Source organism: Penicillium daleae (assembly GCF_028827525.1).
Source record: "Penicillium daleae strain IBT 16125 chromosome Unknown utg000001l_segment0_segment0, whole genome shotgun sequence".
Taxonomy (NCBI): domain Eukaryota; kingdom Fungi; phylum Ascomycota; class Eurotiomycetes; order Eurotiales; family Aspergillaceae; genus Penicillium; species Penicillium daleae.
In genome coordinates this window covers 1674790-1699662 of record NW_026623149.1, presented here as the reverse complement: position 1 = coordinate 1699662, position 24873 = coordinate 1674790, and the positions used below count along the sequence as shown (strand labels likewise).

Here is a 24873-nt window from a genome sequence, read left to right as displayed (position 1 = left end):
CTCACGCAAACAATTCTGCTTCTCAGATGTCTAATCTCAACGTCAAATTGAGTGAGGAGAAGCATCAAATTCAAATCATTTCATGAGGCAAGAATACATGAAGCTTAGAATTTCAACAGAGCATCAAGTTCCTCCAAGGAAACCCAGGGGTGTTCCGTCTTGGATCTCAGCTCCGTAGGCTCTGGAGAAGCATTAAAATCACCTGATTCAAGCTTTGAATGCACTATTATAGGCAAAAGGATCACCCTCTTCGTCGGTACAAAGGCATGCCTGGGGTTTTGCAGCCAATTTTTAGTGTGTATGCGAATGGGCAGAGAAATCAGCTCCGACAGGGTTGTTGATGGTCTTGTCAGGCTGTAAGTGTCTTCACAATCGATCATCTCCACGGACTCTGGGATATTGGGATTGCGGATAGCTCCCGTGGGAGGTATAAGTCGTACTATCTCGGACAGTAGCGAATGCATCACGCTCCAACGCGGTACGTTATCGTCCACGCCGCTGGGTGACGAGAGTCGGAGTGTGGGGTGAGGATTTCTGCCAGCATACTTTGACGTATGCGCAGTGGATGCACTGCATAATTTGCAATTATATCAGCAAGCCGCAGTAGTTATATCAAATTGACTTCCATGACTTAGAAGACAAGAAACTTAGCTATACCGTGCTCGACGTGCCCAGGGCAGGCAGACCTGGTCCACTCTGATGCAGTATGTACAACGATGGCGCTCAGTGTAGACACATCGTTTCTTCCGAACATGGCATGTTTGACAAGCTGACATCTTGATTGAATAAGAATGATGGAATCTGGATTCCTCCCATGAAAGGAGATCCTTAAGCTGTGGGAATGCCGATAAATTTAGATCTATAGCCCAGTCGAAAGGTATCCGGCAATTGTTCTGGATGCACCTGAGGTGGCATCAATATGAGCTGATGGAAGAGAAAACTGAATATGGCAAATAAAGTTCTTTAAGAGACCAACAACAATAACATGCACTCAGTTGCTTGTCCATCCCATGTCTACTTTTGCAAGCTCCCATTTGTGATGGCCGAAACCTAATCCTCTCAGACCATTACGTGTCCCATTGACGAGAAATCCCATCAAGTGGCATGAGGGTATCCGCATTCGCACTTATCTTGCCCTGTCAATCTCGTAGCCACGAGCCTCGGCTGAACTAGGGGGAGATCACTCAACATCCGCTCCATGAATGTAATGCTCCACGTAATCCCTAATTCTCCAATAGCCTACAGATTAGATCCGAGTGAGCACAAAATGATAGAATTTGTAATCGACACCCGGGTCATTCTCGGGTACCTTAGAATACTTTGTAGGCGCTTATAGTGGGTAAACATAGTTGAAGATTTCTCGGCTGCCGTAGTGATCACTAACAGCGTCCGAGGATCAGGGAAGTGTCTCAACGGACCTTGCCACATTTGTTTTTCCTACTTAAAATGCTTCCATACTCACAATTATAATAATTTCTCTACTCATCATCTTGTCATCTTATCACATTATCACCTGAACCACGTCTAATCAGAAGGCCGTCATCGTGACCCAGCCCAAGACGGCGGGCTTGGTCACTGACCGCGCTATCCTCAAGCTCTGTGATAATTACGTTCTCGTGAGGACAGTCAGCGTGGGTTTGAACCTAAGTGACTGGAAGTACGTGGATTTCCTCTCTCCTCCCGGCGCCCTGTTGGGAGGTGATTACTCTGGCATTGTCGAGGCCGTTGGCAAAGACGTCAAGCTACCCTGGAAAAAGGGAGACCGTATCTGCGGTTTCGCCCACGGTGGTAATGCCGTGCAAGCCGAGGATGGGTCTTTCGCCGAATATATTGTCGTCAAGGGTGATGTGCAGCTCCGAGTTTCTGAACATCTGAGCTTTCAGGAAGCCGCTACGCTTGGAGCAGGCATTCAGACTATCGGCCGGGCATTATACCAAACTATAGGTCTAGCTCTACAGAGTCAACCTATCAAAGATGCGACTCCTATTCTTATCTATGGCGGTTCTACCACTACGGGCACCCTCGCGATTCAGTTCGCTAAGCTCTCCGGTTATCAGGTGCTCACTACCTGTTCGCCGCACAACTTCGACCTTGTCCGTGCCCTTGGCGCTGATGCTGTCTTTGATTACAAGGACCCTGAGTCAGCCGCTCAGATTCGCAAGCAGACCAAGAATAATCTGAATCTAGTCGTGACTGTATATCGCTTCCCTCTAGTGTTGATGTCTGCAACCAGGCACTTTCAACGGAGGGAGGCGCATACCTCGCACCCCTGACCGTGAAAGTCGACCGCGCCAACGTGAACAGTCGATTTATTCTGGCATACACCGTCCTTGGCTAGGCCTTTGAGTTCGGTGACATGTGGGTTCCCTTTAAGCCAGCCAGAGGATTTCGAGCACGCCAAGAAGTTCACTCAAGTGGCTCAGATTCATTTGGATTAGGACAAGATCAAAGTGCATCCTCCTAAAGTTGGGAAGTATGCTCTACGTGGAGTTTTGGAAGGAATGGAGCTGCTCAGGGCCGACAAAGTCAGTGGTACAATGGTTAACGTAATTCCCGGTTAAGCCGGACACCAGGTTAAGCCGGACACCCCAAACACTATACTAAATGCGATTTTTCACAATTTCATATTTCAACCCCTAAAGCTAAGAGTATAGTCTTAGGATATCTTAGTGTTTACTAGGTCGAGAAATATTTTAAGGTGTGATAATGTTGATACATAGTGGATATACGGGTATTTTATAAGCGGCTGCACTAAACCCTAACTCCAGTTGTTAGCGGTAAAGGCTGGGTATCGCCTTCGCTAAACCCGAAATAGGTTGATCTCCTTCCGAGGGCAGATCATCTATCTTTGACTCACTCAATTCGTGAGAATTGAAGATGGACCGCGTCTCGACATCAATGTGGATGCAAGGGTTTTGACATTTCGAGTCGGACATGCTGCGGCCACATTCCCTACAGCACCGTGCTGTCTTGGTTGTTCTGGGCTACTGTAGCTATTAAGGTCAACTAGTTAACCCGCCCCGGTTGGAAAAGATCGGACACACGGTTGTTACAAGGCAAATCTGGGCTCGTATTTGTGGAGACTATGGCACGCATAGGGAATGGCGGCACGGCGCAAGGCAAGGCATCCTTCCAGCCATATTCATCCTAACCTGATGAGCGGTCACTGGTCGAGTGGTTGGCGAGACCCCTTCTCATTTTCCCGTTTCTTGTCTATCGAATTGCCAATTCTTGGAAGCCGGCCAGGACCGAGTTTCTTCAGCTTCCAGAGTGCTGCTCGCCTATTCTCCACTCGAAACCCATTAGTAAGCATGTAAGTTTCGTACCACCCAAGCTTGGACGGGGACGTGATTCGTTGGATAGTTGCGTCATCAAACGGAATGATGAGTGATCATGCCGAGCCAAAGTTTACCCTTACAGGTTGTCTTCAAGGGGCATCCTTCCAGTCCCGGGTAGAATCACTCCATAGATCACCAATCTCGAAACAGCTTGTCTACTGAAATATAATTGTCTGGACGATCAGCCAGCGCTGGTCGGGTTCTAATACAGGCTGTCTTATGCCCTGGCCCACATGCTCTCGATTGGCTGACCATGACTATATCTGTCACATCATGGACCAACAATTACCAGTGCGGCTGTCAAGCGACCTGCCTCCCTTCAATTGGGATGAGTTCCATGAAAGCACATCCTCATCCGAACCTACTTACCCCTTGTTACACGAGTCCGCGACCTCTGATATCAACTCTTTGCTCTCAGCTCGCTCCTATCCCCTGCCCAATGCACATAACACTCAAAATGCTCAAAATAGTACGCCATCTCCCAGTCATGGCGACTTACCTCTCGGGCTTATATCTTACTTAAACCCGACAAACACAAACCAAACACCCCTTCCAAAACCGACGGCACCGGGGCCACAAAAACGCCAGCGACGTGGATCCAAGAAGGCCGCACCGTCAGGGAAGAATCGCGGAGCTCCCCAAGACGATGGAGGTAGAAACGAAAGCCCTGAAGAGGTTCGTAGGCCATTGATGGACCTCCAGAATAATGTAAGGGTACTGACCGGATCAACTACTTGTGACAGCGGAGGCGTATGCAAACTCGCCAGGCACAACGTGCATATCGCTCACGACAGCAAGCATCAATGGAAAGCCTCAGGAATCGAATTTCCTTTCTGGAGACCTCGATAGAGAAAATGAGCTCTGCTATGCTGTCGTTCAGTGAGCAACTAGTTCAGAGTGGTGTGCTTAGGTCACAGTCTGCTTTAACCACCAATTTACGCGATACGATGAAGATATTCCTTTCTTTGGCATCCGGGGCAAGCATCGACGAGGGGACGAGGACCCCGGTTGACTCCAATAGAGCAACTGACTTGCCGCCAACCCTACCACAACCTACCACCAAGCGCTTGTCTCTGGACGTCCCCTTTCACTTGCCCTTGGTGGACAGCGGAGTATATCATTCTAAAAGTACTGTCCTATCGGCGGCCGTCAAGTCAACTGGAACGTCGATTATAGACGTGACCGAATTCATTGAAAGGCTGCTCCTAGTAGCTCTTTATCAAGGACATCTGGCTCTGAGCAATCTGTCCTTCGGCATGGATCAACTCCAAAGGCCCTTTGGGCTCATTTTTACTATGATGAACCGTGACCGCCTGACATCTTACTTCAAAGCAGAATTATATGCTCAAGTAAACCAGAAGCCGTTGGACGGATGGGAGGAAGTCCCCTTTTTCAGATTGGGGCGTGCGGGAACCCATTATCCTGACGAGAGCACGGGTGCCTTTCTCCCTCGTTTCCAGAGATGGGGCACCGTGGAGGACCCCTTATCACTGGTTACGGCAGATTTACGAAAGCAGCTAGATGGGGATTGGTTTGACTTGCAAGATCTAGAGGGGTATCTCCGCGATAAGAATGTGCTCCTGGTCGTGTCAGCAAGTGAGCCAACAAGATGCTCGGAAGGGCAGATCAATATCAATGTCTCGCGTTTTATATCAGGTAAGTCTGCGCCTCTGTGCCTTGTTCGTCATGATCATTCTGACTTGGATAGCATTGATCCCCAGAGGAGTTTGCCTGGGTCGAACACCTGGGTTTCAACGTGGTGATGTGGAGGAGGCCCTGCATTTTTCAACAATTGTGTAAACTTGTAGAACTCATTAGTTTGAGCACCAATTACTTGGCGAAATATGCATGATGTGTCTATACACACTACTGTACAATACCTGTGGTGATTTTGCCCTTCTGATTTGACATTTGGTTTGAAAAAACTTTTTTGAGGTCTCACATTCAGGCATGTATTCTGTCGCAAAAATTGTGGGGCATAATACCGCTAGACTAAAAATGCTTCATGGGCGACATTCTTAGTTTATACGGTCATTTATTGCTTCGACATATTCATATGTTGTACTTTGAGCGTATCTTACTGTAGGTACAGTCAGCGTTCAAAAGTATTTGAACACGCTACATGCCCCACTTACTTTTCTGCCGGTTAAACCACCTAATCCATTCAATATTTCAATAACTAGTATGCCATCTTTTGTATCTAATGACCTCCTCGACACGATGAGGTATTGCTTTAGGTAGATTAACAAAAGAAGCGAATACTGTAAGCCAATTTACTAGATTCGAGGACGCGTGTGGCTACTGTAAGGTACGCGGTGTAGAAAAGTGGCAGGGGGGAAGTACTGTGTTCCAAATACTTTTGGACGGCCACTGTATAAAATTGCCCCACAACGAAATGCAGAGTTGAAGAAGTAGATAGGGGACCCTGGATCCCAGGTTATACATGCGATAAACTCCACGGACTACGGAGTTCAGGTGTATTCATTGCACGCCAATCACACAGGTGCAAGGGTGGCGTGTGTTGGGCTTGCTTTAGTTGACGCCCTCGAATAGTCGCAAATTTTGGTATATCAGGGTTCAGTGTGCCTGGTTCTCCAAGCCTTGGTCGGCACAATCTGAGTCAAGGCCATAACGGGACGTCCGTCTTTAGAAAAAATTGGCCCCGCTGGAGTCTCGCTTGACTTGAGTATGCGGGCCGAAAGCAAGCTTAAAACGGTTAGCTGGTGGCCGGGGCAAAGATGGAACCCGGTGCGGGAACGCCTTCTAAGCAACCCGACGGTGGCAATCCAATGACCCAACCCTTAAGCTTTGCTTGGATCAATGGCCATTGCTAGATTCCATACGGAATCGATGACCTCATGATTGCTAATCTGCGCCCGGGAAGAAGGTAGTAGCGGAGAAGTTCAATTCGTCTAACTTCGTCCGTCCGAACAACACAGGAGTGAAGGTGGAATAGGTGACGCTTCGCGAAAACCTTCCACAAGAAGACCCTTAGAGTTTTCGCCAGCGCTCGGAATACAGTCAAAGTCCAACATCTCAAGGACATGGGTCTCGAAATTGTACAGCTCGATGTCACCGACAAAGAGTCAATCAAAAAGCAGTGTCAACCGTGAAGGCTGCGACCATACCGTTATCGACCACGTAAAGTTGCACGGGCATGGTGTTGGGTGGTCAGCCGACCCGAGGGTTCTATCGTCTCGTCGCCCAACAACGATGGAAACGGTAAATTGACTACTTGTAACAGAGGCATTGGATCATCTAAAAGTGTGACGTCGGTGTTCTCACTCAACGAGATGTCACGAGGCTGAAGGGCCTCTAGTCCAAATCTTCTTTTCATACCAACCTCTAATTTATAGACTCTGAGCTGGACAGCTCTCAAGGTTGCTGCTCAATCTTGACCAGCAGACTCTGCAACCTCAGATGTCGTAGGCCGCGGGGCTTTCAAGAAAAATGAAAATGTAGCGATATGCAGAAAAGCCAAGGTAGTTCAATTTCATTAAGACCAAGAAAATGATTTATGGTGAAAGCTGAAGTAATCTAGCAGCAAATACCTGCATCAACCCCGTCCTCCGAGTGATTGTGTTGACTAGCATCATCACACGATCTGTGCCCTCGGTCCTCGATATATAGGCACCCGCTAACGAGTCGCCGGCAGATGCGATCTAACAATAGAAGTGATGCAATAATCAACAACTCAGTTGTTCAAGAACAGCTCAAGCTCCTTTGCGTAACGCTCCGGCACCTGGAAGAGATGTCCGTGCCCTGCGTCAGGATAAAGATGCAGGTGGGCATTGGCGATCTTTTGCTGCAGGATGAAACTGTTTGACGTGGGCGACATAATGTCCGTATGGCCGTTCGTCACAAGAACCGGGGCCTTGATGTCTGCCAAACGTTCAAAGTTGCGAGTATCGGTGGTGAATTTGAAAATCGCAGCGAGCTGCGCCTGTGCCCCGGTCCCGGTAAGATACGCCTTCCGGGGTTCACCTTCAACGTTGCGCTCGTGGATCCGCTTCCACCAGGCATGGCCGAGGGCGAGGCTGGTCTCGGAGGGATAGAAGAAAAGGTTCATCATGTCATCCTCCGTTGGTGGCTGGTCGTTGTTTGCTCCAGCGCTTTCCAAGACCTCCCGCGGTGGCAAAGCCACACCTTCGCCAATTCCTGGTTGAGTGCCCGCCAGGACCAATTTGTTGACAATTTGAGGGTATTCAAATCCAATATGCTGCACGATGCCACCGCCCATGGAGAAGCCAATGAAATCGGCCTTTGGAATTTCAAGCGCAGCAAGAAGTTTGACAACGATCGCAGCCATCTCAGGAACAGAGTCTGGCACGCTTCCTTCGCTGTGTCCAATACCAGCACTGTCGTAGACAATCACTTCGCGGCTTTTGGCGATACTGTTAAACAGAAGCGGATCGAGCGTATCCATGCTACCACGAAGATGGTTGACATAGATCAAAGGCAATGGACTGCTTGCCCCGAAGCGCCGGTAAGCGATTTTCAGTCCATTGATGGAGACAAATGAAGTCGGAACGATTTGAAGGGTCGTCATTGTAGTGTTATGTTTGTTTGAAGCGCAATCGGAAGTGAAGAGGTTTTTTTGAGGATAGACACCGGCGGAAGGGTCTATGTGACAGGGACAGGTTGTATGTTTTATAGGGCAATTTGTCAACCTCCTGACAGCCCGAGACTACGCTGTGTTCCCGTAACTTGATCAATCTCCTAGGTTGCCACAGGACGGTTGTCGGGTCGGTGGATTGGGAGTTCAGTATCGTCACTAAGGAGGCCCGCACACTAGGCAATGGGATTCCCACTCATCGTCAGCACTTAATCGGCGATTCCATTCCTAGGTTCGGAATAGGGTGGATGAGTGAGTGATTGACAGCTAGTCGCACGCTCGGAGTGTCGACTCATCGTTTCCGACCTAGGGTGATGGCCCGAGGCTCCACTCCTATCAGCAGTTCCCGTGAAAATCGACTTGGCCATGGACTGCACTCCTGCAATCACCTCCAAGTCCTCACAGTTAAAACTGACGAGTCAATGCGGGTCCATGAATGTCTGCCCGGTATATGCTGGTTTGTAAGCGTCATGAAATGTAAGAAATCCGCCACTCTCAATAATATGCCGCTGTTGCAGGCGAATCAAGCTCTTTTCTTTTCAATATTCATGCTGAAAATGCAACGACCGTGAACTGACCGCCTGGTGATCATCACTTGCACCCTTTGGCCTGAGTTTCATCAGGCCTGTAACCCGTTCAAACAGTCAGCGTTTTCCAGAGAGTAATTATTAAACGCTCTGTTCGCTCGCTACATCAACGTAAGGTTATTTTTCGCAACATTCTTCACACGCACTGCGCAAGACTCCTCCTGTTCAGTACTTGCTTGTCTTGGGGTCCACACTTCCGGTAGACTCCGTCCCCCGGACCCCACATGCATTCCCGAACAAGTGCACGTAGATATGGTGCCCCAGCTCTACTCGGTCTAATAAATCCGAATCGGAGCCTCGGCTCAGAAATTCAGAGATCGTAATTCGCAGTAGAGTATCAATATGGAATACTGCTAAAGTTTATAACAATCCCGAGGCCCTTTCTGGGGTTTGACCTTCTATTTGTTAAAGGGTAGTCCGCCATTTCACGCCCATCTATCCTGCGGAATATCTTGTCTTCATTGTATTTGCAAAGAAATTCACCGATCCCACTATTATACCATTACTTTCTCGACTCTTATACACCAGATCCAGCAATCTACCGCCTCAGCGCCAGACGGACAATATGATGAAAGCATTTCAATTTTCCAATGTTTCCAAAGGACTCGAGTTCAAAGATGTTCGGATTCCGTCCCCAGGGAATGGTCAAGTGCTTGTTCAAGTCAAGGCAACCGGCCTGTGCCATACGGATTGCAATGTAATTTCTGGCAAGGATGATATGCTTTTTTGGCAACGACCTATAATACTCGGTCACGAGATCGCTGGCACGATTGTTACGCTTGGACCAGATGTGACCGAGTTCAGCATTGGTGAAAGGGTTGTTTCTGGCCTTGGTGTGGACCATCCTCTCACATTTCAAGATGTGACCACCTCCCCCGGAATTGGTTATGATGGTGGATATGCAGAATACGCTGTCTTCAATGTCCCGAAAACATTGCGGATTCCTGACAGCGTGACTTTCGCTCAAGCCGCCGTGGCTACTGACGCCATCGCCACTGCCTATCATGCAGTTGTGGTGGAAGGTCGTGTTTCTTCGTCTTCCACCGTTGCTATCATCGGCCTCGGTGGGCTTGGCCTCTCGGCTGTTAGCCTTGCACGTCTCATGGGAGCAAAGGTGTACGGGTTTGATATCGACCCCAAAAAATATGTCTCCGCTCTACAATCTGGAGCGTTAACGTGCGCTAAAAGCCTGGACAAATTTTCGGGAATCCGCTTCGATGTGGTGGTGGATTTTGCAGGTGCAGGCGTTACCACCGCTGCAGCCGTGAAGGCCGTGAAGTCTGGTGGACGAATTATCCTTGTTGGCCTTGCGGCCAAAGAGGCTACGCTGTCTACCTACGATTTTGTTGCCCAAGGTGCCCATTTGATAGGATCTGCTGGTTCGTCTGTAGAAGAAGTTAGGGAAGTGCTTGAGCTTATCGCAGCGGGAAAGATTGATCCACTCATTGAGGAAATCCCTTTCGCCGACATTCCGAAGGGGCTCGACAGGCTATCTAACGGTGGCGCACTGGGAAGGTTATATGCTGACCCGAGCAAGGCTTGAATTCCAGTTCCCTCTACCTCACTAGATATTTCCAATTGGGAGAAGCATATTGTCGAGAAAATGTGGGGTCCTGCATTACATTGACATGGGATTCGCCCATCTGCGTCCCACCTTTCTAATGTGTTTGTATGTAATATGTGGGTAACATTTGGGTTCCAGTATGGTAACTCGAGTACTTGGTTACACCTCAACCTGCCCCTTTTCCTTATTCCTCATAGGTTTTCCTTGCTCAATCAATCAATCAATCGCATAATTCTGATGATTCCGGTAGTTAGTCCTTATTCGCCACAATGTTTACTAGTTCGTACGCTTTTAGCTGGTTCTAATGATGATGATGATGAATTCATTTGCCCGATGTAGCTCGCTCTAATACATAGTGGCTATGCGGGATTGCTGTCAGGCCAGCTGGATTCCCGCTTCATGAGAGTCGCAAGGCGACTTTCTGATCGGTCATCCCCGAAAATAGTAGTAATAAACAGTAAACACAAGAAAGTGCACGACAATGAATGTTATCGTCCTCAACGACGCACGCCCCTTCTCACTCTTCTCGATTTCGATCTTCCCGTGTCGACTCCACGTTTTGTGCAACCATCCCACCTGTCGGCTGCCGCTTTCGTGCTCGATTGAATCAAGGGAGGACAGCGGATCTAGCACTGTACTCCTCACGGGCACCATCCTTCTCCTTCCATCACACTGTCCTTGCGGACCATTCTTTTTCTCCTCTCTTTTCACACCTCTGCAGAGGCGTTGCTTGGGTAGAAGGCAAGGAATTCACCACATTCACTACATTCACTGCTCCTCTTCGCTCCGCTCGTCGACATCGTACCATATATCATCGTCTAGGGTTTCAGCAACAGATACATCAGGAATAGTCATCAGAGGGGTTTCGTTTCGCAAGAAGCCTGGAGGTCCTATCCAGTCGTTGTCATCTGGCTGCTCATCCATGATGTCCCCCAATTCGCCCACAGGACGCTTCTTGGACCCACTGTGCTCAGACTCGAATCTTAGAGCGGCTGCCTGGGATCGTGTCAAGCGCTGACTTGTCGGCTAGATTGGGGGTGATGGGGCCTGAGTTCTCGGCTTGATTTTTGGTTCGTTTGGCATTCTCAATGTTGAGCTTCTCTATGTGCCAGATCCTCAACCGAGGTGGACAAGTTCGGGTGAACAAGTAAAGCAACCCCACTTTTCGCCTAACTTTGCTAGGTTTTGCTAGTTCGTCTGTTCATAAACTTTGCACGGGTCACTCAAGACTATCCCAATTTTATTGCAAGATCGATCACGTCACATCCGCGGAGTGGCATAAATCCACGTTCCTCGCGGTCGGAAAGAGGCTTAACCACAAGATCTAGCTTAAACGGATAGATTCCTCGCTTTCTCAAGCTTCCGCGAATGATAGAAGGTGTAAGTGCCTCATCGCGAATATCACGATTCCCCCGGAAAAACACAGCTTCCCCGCCGTACTGGGTGACTAGGCGATTCCAGCTTCGAAAATGAGTCTTATATGTCTGAAACACATCACCGTCGAGTGGCTGTATAAGGTGCGTAGCGTGGGAGATAAGCTTGAAGGGAAGAATGTTGGCTTGGAGGCAGTACTCGTGGAACTCGATAGTTAAGTGTATTTTGTGACCGTCGAATAGTAGGAGATGCGTCTCATCTATAATATAAATGCTTAATTAGTCTATGTTAACTCTGAAATAATTAGAAAAGCATATAACTTACTCTTTTTTGCGCGGTTTAGAGTGTGTTTATCGAAATGTTGGAGCCACTGAAATGCCAGATCGGAATTCACAAAGCCAGTCTCAGCTACCGAGACATACCAATCATTAGGCTCTTGGTCCTCCAACCATCTCTCGAGAATGACTCAGCCTCGAAAGATAAGAGACGGTGGTATAGCGAAGCCGTCTGCAGCAATACATTCAACGATAGTCTGGCTCTCCCGCTTACTCGGGTTCACCTCAGCGCGCGCCTGCTGACGACCAACCGAGCGCGTACGAGAAGCCTGCTGGCCAGGCATAAAACCGCTCTCATCGAGGTTGTAGATATTGTAGTGTTTTACTTCTTGAAGGATTACCTGCACGGGTCCGCGAAGTCCTTGCTGATCAAATGCCTGTGAATGGCGCAGCCTATATGGATTCGGTTGAAAAGTCCTTGTCACTCATGGGGGCTTGGGCCAAAAGTAATTTTTATAGAGCGCAGGCTGGCAACCAGAGCATAAGGGGAAAAAATAAAGATCAACCTTGTTACCAAGCCATGTACTTCACCCTCGAGTTAATACAGAATCTAACCTACCAGATTGGTCACCTTCTATTACTATGGTGATCCTGGTTCGTCGATCGGCCGGGTTGATTGCAGGAACTTCCAAGGTGTCCCTTGTACAGCCATCACACCGTCACCTCCAAGCTGGTGTGAATTATAATAGTAAAGGAGGTTGGCAAATAGGGTTAGGGTAGTTTCATGTTATTTATTATAGACAAAGAATTGGGAATTCACTTACAGCTTCTTAGTAGGAGAACTTCGGGGCCCCAAATGCTTCCTCGACCAACTTTGATATCCGGGTCTTGCCAACAGCGCCTTGATCAGCTAGCGAATCGTGACTGATGACCCGCTCTCATTCATTGATTTCGAGGACCTGTTCACTTCAAATATTGCGCGATGATAATGAGTTAATTACTAAAGCAATTTTTCCACTTGAAACCTGCCTCCGTCTGAGCTTTCCAAGCTATTTGATTCCCGTCAAACCCATCGTCCGTCACAGTTATTGGAGGGTTGAGATGCGGTAGATACATTAGTAGGTCTCTGTAGAATTCAATGAGAGCTTCAGAGTCTGAAGGAATAGCGGGCCTGATAGGATAAACAAGCCGGAGCCAGGCGAATGGACGTCCAAATAAGGTGTAAGCAAAAGTCATCTCATACTCAACGCCTGGAACTTTTGACTTTCCTGTATCAAGCAGCGTAATGACCCGGTCGCCATTCTTTCTAATTACTTTGGCGCAAAAATCGGATAAAGTACCCTTGGAGAAGCAATCCAAGGCATATTTGATGTCAGAGAATGCTGCAGTAATCGCCTGAATTGCGGTTTCCGACCAGTAGTCAAAGACTCGATCCCCCCTATTGTCGGACGAGATCGAAAGGACGCGGCGATGCAGTCGCAATAACTATGTGTCGAGACATGGAGTGGTAACTTACCACTAGACAGGGGCAATACTGAGTGACCCACTTTCCTTTGTGTTTTGTATAGTAATCTGGTATTCTGGGCATTACGGCTGTCGTAACACCGTGTACCTATCCATCCATGGGGTATTTCAACCTGCCCCATGATATTCGTTTCTTCTTCAATCAATCAACCTTTTCATCCAAGATTGGTTCCGCTTAGTCCTATCCTCGATCCCATTTGCCTACCAGGATTACTAGCCATTACTGTCGCAGCTTGCTCCGACACTATGTAACCTTCTCTGATGGAAAGGTGTAGAACATCAAGGGCCACACTGGTCGGGGCAGCATAAATAATTACACTAGGCCTTGTTTCCAGCGATCCAGCCACATCTCTGAGGAAGAGTCGAGAGAGCCAGCATTGCTGTGACGGCTGATATACCATATGTGGCCGCTACTGCGTCACTGATTCCTTCTAGGATCATCCAGGGGAGATCACCGTCAACCTTTCAGGAACTCGGTGAATGATGAGCCATGGTCGGAATACGGCCCGCCATGTACACATCCAGCAACTTGGTTACTAATTTTCTATCACCCCTTTGCATTCTTCCTAACGTCAACTACCTCCCCAGCATAATCGCGTTAGGAGGGGAGGTAATATTGGTGTGTTTGAAGTCGGCCGGGTTGAGCCCGATAACATGGACTTTGAGAATTTTCAGGTCTTTTACAACCAGAATACGAACGTCTTTAACTGCAGCTCCCTGTCGAATTGATTTGCCCAAACTCAAATTGAGAATCCAGTTAAGAATATTGCGTTTTGTAAACAAGGCTTTCGTTGTATCCTTGGGGATATTAGACTGTTTTATGCTAGGGTACTGAAACCACTGAAGACTAGTGTCGTTTTATGGACCGCCGTGATCTTAGGACGCGCAGGTACATGCACTGACCTGTGGATCCACGATATTTTCGGAATCCGGTGGGTAATCTGCCTATCTTGAGTTTTCCAGCTTTCACCTTTCTCGGAAAAAAGTAGATAGTATGTTCGGGAATATCAGTAATCATTTTGTCAGTCTTGTATTCAACCTCGGCTTGCCCCTAGGAAATGAAGTAATTATTAAGCCGAATCTGGATTACGCTTTGAGACCGTCAGAGATTCTCATGGCCTCCCGAAATCCGACGTTAAATAGCTCAGACTGTCCTGTGTAAAACGTTTATTATTTAACCTATCGTCCAATCACTCCCTGTTCTCTCATATACTGGTCAAGGAGACACGACACCTGGCGCCGAAGATGTCTTTTCTTTTCCGAAGAAACAATACCTATAGTCCCGACAAGGATATTCCAGACCTCGCGGGGAAGGTAATCTTGGTAACTGGAGGAAATAATGGTTTGGGTAAAGAAACCATCAAGCAGTTGGCAAAGCACAACCCCGCAAAGATCTACATGGGCGCGCGCAGCAAGGCAAAAGCTTCTGCTGCAATTGCAGAGCTGAAAGACCAAGTTCCTTCCGCAAACATCAACCATCTCGAAATCGACCTGGCATCTTTCTCTTCTATTAAAAGGGCAGCTGCCACCTTTTTGGCGGAGAACGAGTGTCTCCATATCCTCGTGAACAATGCTGGTATTTTCGGCACTGCGCCAGGGTTGACAGAGGACGGGTACGAAGTACAGTTCGGCACCAATTACATAGGTCCAGCGCTATTCACCGAATTACTGCTACCGATCCTGGAGAAAACAGCTAGCATTGCTGAAACCGACGTTCGAATTGTCAACATCAGCTCGGAAATATATACCTTGGCTCCCAAAGGAGGGCTTCTGCTCAGTCAAGATAAGACGCCACTAAGGGAGATCAGTTCCCTGGCCCGCTATGGCCAGTCCAAACTTGCAAATATTTACTTCACCAAATCTTACGCCAAACGCTATCCCGCCATCAAGTCTGTGGCCTTACACCCGGGCCTCGTCCGGACCAATATCGGTGGTGAAATGAAGGGCTTCTCTATCACGTCGCTTGTTTTCGGCCTTCTTAATAAAGTGAGCTCTGTCGATGTAGCCACGGGGGCCCTAAATCAGCTTTGGGCGAGCACTTTCCAGTCAGAAAAGGTCAAAAGTGGCGCATACTACATTCCATTCTTCAAAGAGAGTAGTAGGCGGGATATCACCGGGGACGAGAAAAGAATGGAGGAGTTGTGGGAATGGACTCAAAAGGAATTCAGGGAGCATGGATTGTAATCGTATCTCAACAATCCTGAGGCGATGAAGTTTATCAATGTAATTTATCTCTGTTCTCCTAATTGAACACCTGTCGCGACCCAATTGTTCAATTTTATCTTCTTACTAGATCAGACCATGAATCCGTTTGGTGGTTTGATTCTCTTCGTCACTGCTGTTCCGCTGGCGAAACCTAAGATGGCTGGACTATTTTCCGGATTGGATGTAGATGAGAAAATCTTTTATTTAAACTCTACTGCTATATTTTTCTCTCAAAACGTTACTAAACGACTATTCCAGCACACTGGAAAACAATTTATATCAATCATGGCAACAAATCCCCTCGTCACTCTAAAGGACCCGGTAGATGTGTCCAGAAACTGGTATGGATTTAGTGAAAGCCTATCTACTGTAGTAATCAAGAAAGCTGTAGACTATTTTTCAGAAGGGAGTTGTATCACAACAACTTTATGCTGGTTTGTCTGAACTGAGCCGTGACATTGTGATACAACAGAGGCGGGTTTAAGGAGGTCTTTGTGGGTGTTTCTCACCCACGAAACGGCAGAGTCTGAGTAACTAGAGAACTGTACTCCGTACAGAGTGCTAAATTCCCTCTAGCATCACATAGGAATCAGTGCCAATATGCGCTTTGTCGATTCAACCGCGTGTGCGATTGTCATCCTGAATTGCTGCAAGTGAAACCTTGGCTTGGTGATGTTATTAGTTATACTAGATCACTATTCTTCTGTAAGGCTATGTTGGGTATCACCAGCTAGGTACCGTGTACACAGTTAAGTGGACAGTATGTATGCTTCCAAAGCAAAAAGTCAATTGATTCATGTATGGTAGATCTGTATCTGAAGTCAGGTCAGGTACCAAGATACCCCTTAATTCCCTGTGCCGACGCTGGGCAGTCACAACACCGAAACCGCAGCTCCGCGCAAGAATGTGTACACCAAGCAAGGGATGTTATCCCTCGGTTGACAGAAGGATATATCCCGACAGGCTACGAAGTCCCAATTCATGGAGGTCGAATTGAATGAACATTCTAAACTATCTACGAAAAGAAAACTTTATCTGCGACGGACAGTGAAATCCACTAAACTAAATAAAGGAGCAGCCTTTCGAAATCTCTGCGGAATCTGTATGTTCCATACTTCTGTTGGTGGCGGTGGCGAGGTCGATTACCAAGCTTGTTACCGACGATCTTCAGCTGCCTTACAGTGAAGTAGCCCCTTGGAATCTTCAGCGTCGGGTTAATTAAAGTTCAAACTCAGCTCGGAAATTAGGACCAGTTCCCGGGTCGGCGTACTCAGTTCATCCATTCAAATCAAGCCGTTGAATTGTTGCTCTGTTTGTGTCGGGTATCTGATCGGTCCGATCACTAATCTGCCCGGGAATTATCGGTAGGATATTGGGCAACAGTGTTTCAAATACGCCTGGTCAAAAAGTAAATTATATCCCCTGTAATGCCCCCTAAAAGTTTCATTTACCTCCGGTATCAATTGCCTATTCTCATCAACCTCTCAACTAAAATGCCGTCTCTATTAAACGATGCAGTCAAGCTACCCTGCGGCTTGGTCTTTCCCAATCGCTTGTCCAAAGTATGTGCCAAATTGAACTTATAGATAAGACATTGCTTACAATCATTCAGGCGGCCATGGCCGAAAACCTAGCGACGTCAGACAGCAACCCGAATGAGAACTTCAACCTGGCCTACAACAGGTGGAGCGATGGAGGATGGGGAATGATCATGACAGGTTCGTTGTCTGTTACTTTACGTATCCAACCAATCATAATTCTGATTTTTACAGGAAACGTGCAAGTCGACGTTGACCACCTCGGAAACTTCAAAGACCCTGCCGTGCAAACCGACTACGAAACCAAGAGTTCCAAATTATGGAAAGCATACGCCGCAGCAAGCCAGAAGCATGGCAGCCCTACAATTGTGCAGCTCGCCCACCCGGGAAGACAATCGCTCCGTGGAGCTGGGCGCAGAGGACTCTTTGCTCCGACAATTGCACCAAGCGCGATTCCGCTGACTATTGGTAATAACTTTCTGGATTCTGTTATTACCTCCCTGGCATTTCCTAGGCCGAGAGAGATGACCCAGAAAGACATAAATACTGTGATTCGTCTGTTTGTGGATTCTGCGCGTTTTATAGCAGAGAGTGGGTTTTCGGGTATTGAGTTGCATGCAGCGCATGGATATCTTCTAGGTGAGTTTCACCTTGCATGCATTATCTATTTGATCGGGATGGGATGGAAGAGGTATACTAACAAGCCATCTTATCTTAATACTAGACCAGTTCATAAACCCCAAGGTACATTCAATTGAATGCGCTATACACTGCGACTTATCACTAACTCTCGGAACAGACCAATCTCCGAACTGATGTGTACGGAGGCTCAGCAGAGAACCGCGCGAGACTCCTCCTTGATATCCTGAAAGGATGCCGAGAAGCCGTGCCGGCAACTTTCTGCATCGGCGTTAAACTAAACTCGGCTGACCACAGCGCAGCGAATCTCGAGGATACAATGACCCAGATTAGGCTCCTTGTCGATGCCGGGATTGACTTTCTTGAAGTTAGTGGTGGGACTTATGAAAATCCACGGGTACGTAAGGCTCAGTTTCCAGTAATATATGACGTGTTGCTACTGATTTGATTCCCTATTTAGATGGTAGATGGCGACAAGCCCGCAATCTCGCAAACGAAATCCGCACGCACAGCAGCCCGCGAAGCATTCTTCCTCGATTTCGCAAAAGAAACCCGCAAGCGGTTCCCGAATCTCGTGCTCATGCTCACAGGAGGGTTTCGCAGCCGTGCTGGTGCAGAGGCTGCCATAAAAGAGAATGCGTGTGATCTCGTCGGTATCGCGCGCCCAGCAGCAGTTAATCCGAGATTTGCGGCATTGCTTCTAGATGAAGGTACCAGGGATGAGGATGCGCAGATCTCTCTGGATAAGGTGAGGCCTGGGTGGCTTCCTAAGCTTCTACGGAGTCAGATCTTGGGGGCGGGGGCAGAGAGTGTGAGTTTTATTTTCCTTTTCTTTGACCCTAGGAAACCGGAGAGGTATGACATTTCTAACAGGAATAGACTTATTATGCGGACCAGATTCATCGGTTGGCCAAGGGACGGGCTACCGCTGTCCCAGGGCATTGATCGGCTTATTACTCTGCATTAAATAGCGTGTATATTTGAGATGTAGTTGTTAGTTATTGCAAGAACCTAATAATATTCTGCCAGTGTTCAGACCGCAGGTGCCCGTGCGGGCCAAAATATCTCATCCGTCTCCACTTGTGCCAGTGTAGCAATGGTTTGGAATAGATAGCAGGTAGAGTCCACTTCGACTAATGACGGCTGCAGCAGCAGCACCTGTACCACATTAGGCAGTAAATCCATCACCTGCACCCTCACATTCTTCACCAAGCCTTTTTCAATAGAGACACTGCGCATGATGCTTGCAATACAGCCAGTTTTCAGCGCGAGGGCATATGGTGGCACGCCTGATTCATCGACAGCAGGTCTGCTTCCGCCACCGTAGGAAGATGGAAGGCGGTATCGTCCAGCTCTTTAATCGTATCATGGCTATAGTAGGTGGCTGGAATCCGTCCATTATTAGTAGGGTGGTACGCCACATCCAGAGAGAAGAAAGAGAGTAAGGCATAGTAGGACAGGCGAGGGAGCGGAGGGAAATACTTGCACAGCCTGACAGGCGGTCCAGCATTAGCTCATCGAACACATCCACACGGGCGTTAACGTGATCCACGGTCGGCTCGGACACACGGCCGGCCCGGACACCACATCCAAAATCCCCATCTTCTTAGTACCTAACTAATTCAACCAACTACCATGCCACCAATTCGCACTAAAACCTCGCAAGATTCGGCCAATCAAGAGGGCAAGATCTTATTAGCCCTTAGTGACCTTCAAAATGGCCGAATCAAATCTCTTCGCGCAGCAGCCAGTCTATACGAAATCCCCAGATCAGCCCTATCCGTTGGGGCGGAAGGCCACGGTCACGTGGTCATATACGGGCATGGGCCCGTTACACATGACGTGTTTCATCTCGGCCGAAGGGAGTTTCACGCCTCTTATTCAGTCCCCTATCGTTCAATTCGCTTGATCTTCTTCAACTGGGAAGAGGAGATTATAGTAATTCTTGAATATTCGCGACATTTATCATAGCGTGCGCGGCGGATAGAACTCCCTCCCGTACCTGTACGTATAGACAGGTCTAACTCTGTCTTCAATTGATCGGCAACATAAGCGAATAAGCGCGCTGTTTTCGCCATTCCTCTTTGAATGGGAAGCAAATCTGGCTAATTGCAGATTAAGCTGTTCTATCCGATTTTCTAGTTTTTTGAGCTGACCGCCTACTTTGGGGGTGGGCTGAAGTGCTGAATTCGTTTGAATCAGAAGGATGGGGTTGTGCGTATAGAATCACCATTACCACTCTCCCTTCAGCTCTCTCTAACTTAGAATCGGAAACTGTTCCCAACCCTCTCAGAATTAATAGGCCCTAAGTTTGCTAATCTAAAACTGATCTGCATAGCAGATTTCTTGAAGGTCTTGTATTGTGGCGATCGCAGCGAGGAAATTCATCCTAAGCAGACTGCTCAAAGCTAGTGTCGGTTGTATCCTTAACAGTTAGGTACTACAGGGTTTGTGCACTTTAAAACACCAGCGTCCGACGGTTGAACAATACTACTACTACTGCATGCTAAGGCAAGCTGAATCGGATAATCCTATTTGGCTTACAAAACTTGACGCCTTCGTATTTAAGGTGTAAGCCAAACCTATCGCAGGTCAACATGCACTATAAGCTTTGCGCAGGACCAGACTCGTGGATATGCTGAACTCACTGGTAGCGAGGCTATCGTTCATATAGCCACTATCAGTCATCGTGATACTCTTATGTTCTTGTTGCCGTTCAAAGCTGCGTATTAGGACCTGGAGTGCACAATGGTTTTTAACCGGAAGTATGCTGATCCAGCTGTTGAAACAGCCCCAATAACCGTCACCAGTTGCGACTGATAACGCTGCCGCCAATGCCCTTTTGCTCGTTACAGCCAGGAAGAGATCCAGGGTCAACTTGTGCCATTTGACGAAAGTATCAAGACTAGAGAAGAGAAGAAAGAGAAACCTATCTAGTGGGATGATGTTTGATATGTCCCCCGGTAAGAAACGCCTTTTCTCCCGATTCGGCCATGTTTGTTTCCATCGCCAAATCCCCAGACTAATCCCAATCGCGTCTAGGTCGTCACATTGCTTATGTTTGCGTGTATACCTTATTGATCTTCCCAACGCAATTGCATAGTCAAAACTCCAGATACCGTGTGGGTTGATGCTGTTCTTAAAGTGAGTCTTGTGGTGGGTATTAATCCAGCCCTGAATCACAGATTTGTCTTGCCTCTGTTACCTCTAAATATCTACCCCCCTTCAGCGTAGTCGGTGACATTCATGATGCTGACCGTGAAAGAGTTTTAGCTATTTTCACAGACTGGAAGAGGAGGTTCGGGGGATACGGCAGAGTGTTTGCGAATGATAGATTTAGCACCCTTATTGATCTTTTTTCGCATAGTGGCCAGTCACACAGAGCTTGTCCCTAAGTAGAACAAAACCTCCCATAGGTATAGGGGTGCTAAGCGAGGGATTACGCCTCTTCCACTGGGTGAGGAGAAGTTGACATGGAACGCGCTTGTTATGTGCCCAATTGACTAAATTTGGCCTTTTGAAAGCTGACATGGCTTCAAAAGCTTCCTGAATGCAAATTTCGATGTCTTCGTTGGATTCAGGCACAGTAGAGTTAACAAATCGCATGTTGAATAAGTTATGATAGGAGAATGTGAAATATTATTGTTTGGGGATAATTACTGGTTTGGGTTTCGTCATGCGAGGATCTGTTCTATGTGATAATTTGTGAAAGGGTCGGTTATTGAGTGAACATGGACTTACAGGGACTTGCGCAATTCTGTCTATTGGAGGCAGATGTATATACTCTTTGATACACTATATCATAAACAACCTCACTAGCCAATCAGCTGTGTTGGCGACCATCTCCTTTGTACATGTATGCCCTGTGTTCTTTTGCACAAAGCACTCAATCTTCTTGCACGGAGCGGGATTGGTATGCTGTGCCCACTGGGTTGCGAATTCACTGGGTACAAGAAGATCCTGTTCTCCGTTCTGGATCAACATAGGAATATCCTTCGGAAAATCTTCTTCAATAGTACGGTCGGTCTCTTGCACTATCTTACTGAGGGATTCCGGCCAGCGTCGCTGCTGCTCTTCTGTCAATACAGTTGCCAAGTCTTTGTAGGAGAGGGTGTATAGGTCCCGATAGGTCAATTTAAGGATAGAAGCGTCGACGCCCAGGCGAGTCAGCATGAGGCCGGTCAAATTTGGGGATGCGATGATGGGTACGATGCCGTGGATTTTGTTGGCGCCCACTGACTTGGATACGCGCCACGCGACATGTCCTCCAAGGGACACACCTGCCATAATGTTGTAGAACTTTTTGAAGCGGCCGGGGATATAGGATGGGAGATAGTCGAATAAAATGCCGAAATCGGACGCTGATGCCGATATAAGGGAGAGCATATCAGGGCTACGGAATCATTCTTTAATCAGATTAATTTTCACGTGTCCAAGTGTGAATCGTCATACCCATGTGTCTCATTACCCGAATCCCAGGAAAGATTTGCTTCCCTGCTAATCTATAGAGACAACGGTTTTAGTTTCGCTTACATGAGGGACTTTGGCGTGAGGAGCGTTGGAGGCCGTGAAGAGAGTGGGACAATGTACCTCGCGATCACCGTGGTTCGGCATATCTAACGTAACAGCAATCAAATTGGTCTTCCTCGGCCGACGGTCATTGCGATACCGATGGAGGATCTCATGAGCAAAGCCTTCCATATTCAAGTACGTGAGCGTGCGACCGTGAGCGAGGTATAACACCGCGATTTCATTATTGGACCAATGCATCAACTTCAGTTCCTCCAACCCGTACACGTATATTCGAAGACCAGCAACCACGAACTCGGTCTTACTCGAACGAGGTGTTGAATCAGGGATTGAAAATTCTGGTTCTGAATAGGAATTATTCATGTTGATCTGGCAAGGTTACCAAACAAAATATATGTTGACGCAAATCGGGAAGCTCGACGAGTATACAAGAAGCGAATGTCGGATATAACCCTGCTTTTAGGTTCTACGTTGCTGAAAGGGGCGCTAGGTGTAAAATAAGGGTCAGATGAAACAAAGCAAGGTTCCGTACTTGTCACTAGCGCATTTCCTCCAGTAAATCCTGATCCTCCCAAATCTAGCTAGAGGGATCAATGCTGATCACTGCGTATCTAACCTCGGGTATCGTGAGCCTTTATTGTGGACTAAAGTATAATTTGCTTTTCACCGATCACAACCCCGGCAAGCATCACTATCTGTTGAGAAGTGCTGTTTTCTGCATCTTATTTACAAGCTCATGTGAGAAGTTACCATAGGACCGAACTAAATCAATGAATATTCGTCACACAAACTGCAGTTCACCGCCTTCGCTAGCAGGCATACGACTTTCCAGCTCGCCGATTTACCAGAAAGGTGTGAAATTAGTTGGCCACTAATGTTGGAAATCCAACACTGCATTTAATATGGAAACTTCTTGCACGATGATTAAACCTATGGCCTACAGTGTTGTGTTACACATTCAAACTTGCATGACTAAGTTGAGCCCCAGAGCTTTAGCCTCCAAATAAACTGCCTATGAAACATATTCCCATGAAGGTAGTTGACGTGGCTTCCAACCCAGTCTACATATGTGACTTGCAATATTCAGAGAGTTCACTCCCCAGATCGCAGGCCCTGAACAAGGTCCCCATCAATATTAGGACACTCCTCTACGGAAAACGGCTGAACATCGGGGGTTTTCAGATAACCGTTCTTGAACTTGTCCGTGGTAACGGCCTTCGCCACATCTTTCCAAATATGCTGCCCGTTTTCAACGAAGTAGTAACCATCGCCGTTCCAATCTGCCTTTCCACCCCATTTTAAGGCTTCCTCCACAAGAATAACATATCCATCCGCTAAATCGGGGGCGTGAATGTTCCTCCACTCGTTCTGCACCTGAAGGACAGTCAGCGCCTTCTTGCTGTGTAGAGATGTTTTTGCCAGAGTTGGAATTTGAACACTGCGCTGTTTAACTGAACTAGTTTCGGTGCCATCATATATGGTAGGTGGGCAGGCGATCGCTGTCTTGAATTTGGGCTGCTCGACCGGTTGGCTTGCGGTTGCATCCAGGACAATGCTGTCCACATTGCTATAGCTAAAAGAAAATCAAAATAATCTTGTGCATTCAACAAAGGTATCAAGTCTGGGGAAGGAAAAGAAGAGAAATCTATTTGTTGGTTTGATGGCTGATATATCCCATGATAAGGAGCGCCTTCTCCTATCATCCGGATTCAACGATATTCGGGTCCCATCTCAAATCCTCATACTAATCCACCGTGCAGACTCGGTCTTTCCATTCGTGTTAAGATCGGATATTCTGTAGTCCGACATGGCAGGATCACACCCAGTGTAGTGGGGGATCTAATGACATTACTTAGCTTAGTTGTTTCTGTTTTGTGGTCTGTTTGTCCGGTATGCTTTGGTGTATTTCAGCGGAAATCGTATACTTTGATTCAGGAAAGTGAAGATATATACAACACACATGACAGGAGTGATGTAGGATTGGACACCTTTTCAATGGAGTTTTTCTTCTCATTTTTCTCATTTTTCTCTCAGAGCAGGACGTCCCTTCAATTCTTCTACTCAGGCCAGCCAGATCTACTGTTAGTAGGGCGTTTACCGACCGTGCGATCCCATCCTCTTGTTGCCTCTCGTACGGCAGCTTAGCTGTTGGGGGTTTTTTCTGCCCCTGCCCCGACCCGGCTGCTTTGAGCTTCCCCACTTCACTAGGTAATAAACTAAAGCGGAGTCTAAACTCTAATAGGTTCCGCTTCCGCGGTATGCCATCGATCCAGAATCGGCCGATACGGCTGCAGGGTCCTAGTGCTGACACCTGACCGTCGGAGACGGTGTTCTCAGGCCACAAGGCAGCTCTAAAGTCGCACACGCTTTTGCGAAGATCTCAGTATTAATGAGAAGGAGATCAAAGGAACATTCCCGTGCCTAGTAAGGAATATAGATAAATGTTACGACTATATCTCTGTTTCCCGAAGAGGAATAAGATTTCTTATAATAATTAACCTTACTATATCTGTAAATCCATCCCATGTCCGACATATGTTAGATCATGATTTCGCTTATCTGATACTACACCAGCACCTGAACATCTTTCCATCCATTCCGCCCTAATGCCTCATACTATTGTCTGTTAGATTAATATCACAAGGTGAACAACTATAAACATGAACGAAAGCCAGAAGTAGCTC

General features: G+C 47.4%; 11 protein-coding genes across 11 annotated transcripts; 5 read left to right on the top strand and 6 right to left on the bottom strand.

Annotated features, from left to right (window-relative positions):
• Window positions 1-1198: 1198 nt before the first annotated feature.
• N7458_000511 (zinc-binding alcohol dehydrogenase family protein) lies at window positions 1199-2338 on the top strand (the record flags this gene model as incomplete). Its single annotated transcript, XM_056903905.1, has 3 exons — window positions 1199-1216; window positions 1533-2195; window positions 2234-2338. The coding sequence occupies 3 exons, from the start codon at window positions 1199-1201 to the stop codon at window positions 2336-2338; spliced, it is 786 nt and encodes a 261-aa protein (XP_056771672.1).
• Window positions 2339-3611: 1273 nt separating this feature from the next.
• On the top strand, window positions 3612-5138 carry N7458_000510 (bZIP transcription factor; the record flags this gene model as incomplete). Its single annotated transcript, XM_056903904.1, has 3 exons — window positions 3612-4013; window positions 4082-4994; window positions 5047-5138. The coding sequence occupies 3 exons, from the start codon at window positions 3612-3614 to the stop codon at window positions 5136-5138; spliced, it is 1407 nt and encodes a 468-aa protein (XP_056771671.1).
• Window positions 5139-7032: 1894 nt separating this feature from the next.
• Window positions 7033-7887, bottom strand: N7458_000509 (alpha/beta fold hydrolase; the record flags this gene model as incomplete). The annotated part of the gene is made up of 1 exon (XM_056903903.1): window positions 7033-7887. One exon carries the CDS (start codon window positions 7885-7887, stop codon window positions 7033-7035), a length of 855 nt encoding a protein of 284 aa, XP_056771670.1.
• Window positions 7888-9105: 1218 nt separating this feature from the next.
• Window positions 9106-10083, top strand: N7458_000508 (zinc-binding dehydrogenase; the record flags this gene model as incomplete). Its single annotated transcript, XM_056903902.1, has 1 exon — window positions 9106-10083. The coding sequence occupies one exon, from the start codon at window positions 9106-9108 to the stop codon at window positions 10081-10083; it is 978 nt and encodes a 325-aa protein (XP_056771669.1).
• Window positions 10084-10872: 789 nt separating this feature from the next.
• N7458_000507 (transcriptional regulator family: Centromere protein BDNA-binding region) lies at window positions 10873-12097 on the bottom strand (the record flags this gene model as incomplete). The annotated part of the gene is made up of 4 exons (XM_056903901.1): window positions 10873-11100; window positions 11364-11737; window positions 11803-11886; window positions 12028-12097. The coding sequence occupies 4 exons, from the start codon at window positions 12095-12097 to the stop codon at window positions 10873-10875; spliced, it is 756 nt and encodes a 251-aa protein (XP_056771668.1).
• A 1498-nt stretch (window positions 12098-13595) lies between these two features.
• N7458_000506 (uncharacterized protein) lies at window positions 13596-13838 on the bottom strand (the record flags this gene model as incomplete). Its single annotated transcript, XM_056903900.1, has 2 exons — window positions 13596-13708; window positions 13751-13838. 2 exons carry the CDS (start codon window positions 13836-13838, stop codon window positions 13596-13598), a joined length of 201 nt encoding a protein of 66 aa, XP_056771667.1.
• Window positions 13839-14522: 684 nt separating this feature from the next.
• N7458_000505 (uncharacterized protein) lies at window positions 14523-15461 on the top strand (the record flags this gene model as incomplete). The annotated part of the gene is made up of 1 exon (XM_056903899.1): window positions 14523-15461. The coding sequence occupies one exon, from the start codon at window positions 14523-14525 to the stop codon at window positions 15459-15461; it is 939 nt and encodes a 312-aa protein (XP_056771666.1).
• Window positions 15462-16975: 1514 nt separating this feature from the next.
• On the top strand, window positions 16976-18604 carry N7458_000504 (NADH:flavin oxidoreductase/NADH oxidase family protein; the record flags this gene model as incomplete). Its single annotated transcript, XM_056903898.1, has 7 exons — window positions 16976-17044; window positions 17095-17200; window positions 17255-17659; window positions 17745-17764; window positions 17820-18056; window positions 18120-18470; window positions 18539-18604. The coding sequence occupies 7 exons, from the start codon at window positions 16976-16978 to the stop codon at window positions 18602-18604; spliced, it is 1254 nt and encodes a 417-aa protein (XP_056771665.1).
• An 87-nt stretch (window positions 18605-18691) lies between these two features.
• N7458_000503 (uncharacterized protein) lies at window positions 18692-18898 on the bottom strand (the record flags this gene model as incomplete). The annotated part of the gene is made up of 1 exon (XM_056903897.1): window positions 18692-18898. The coding sequence occupies one exon, from the start codon at window positions 18896-18898 to the stop codon at window positions 18692-18694; it is 207 nt and encodes a 68-aa protein (XP_056771664.1).
• A 2556-nt stretch (window positions 18899-21454) lies between these two features.
• N7458_000502 (uncharacterized protein) lies at window positions 21455-22552 on the bottom strand (the record flags this gene model as incomplete). Its single annotated transcript, XM_056903896.1, has 3 exons — window positions 21455-22052; window positions 22112-22161; window positions 22193-22552. The coding sequence occupies 3 exons, from the start codon at window positions 22550-22552 to the stop codon at window positions 21455-21457; spliced, it is 1008 nt and encodes a 335-aa protein (XP_056771663.1).
• A 729-nt stretch (window positions 22553-23281) lies between these two features.
• Window positions 23282-23733, bottom strand: N7458_000501 (uncharacterized protein; the record flags this gene model as incomplete). The annotated part of the gene is made up of 2 exons (XM_056903895.1): window positions 23282-23627; window positions 23714-23733. The coding sequence occupies 2 exons, from the start codon at window positions 23731-23733 to the stop codon at window positions 23282-23284; spliced, it is 366 nt and encodes a 121-aa protein (XP_056771662.1).
• Window positions 23734-24873: the final 1140 nt, after the last annotated feature.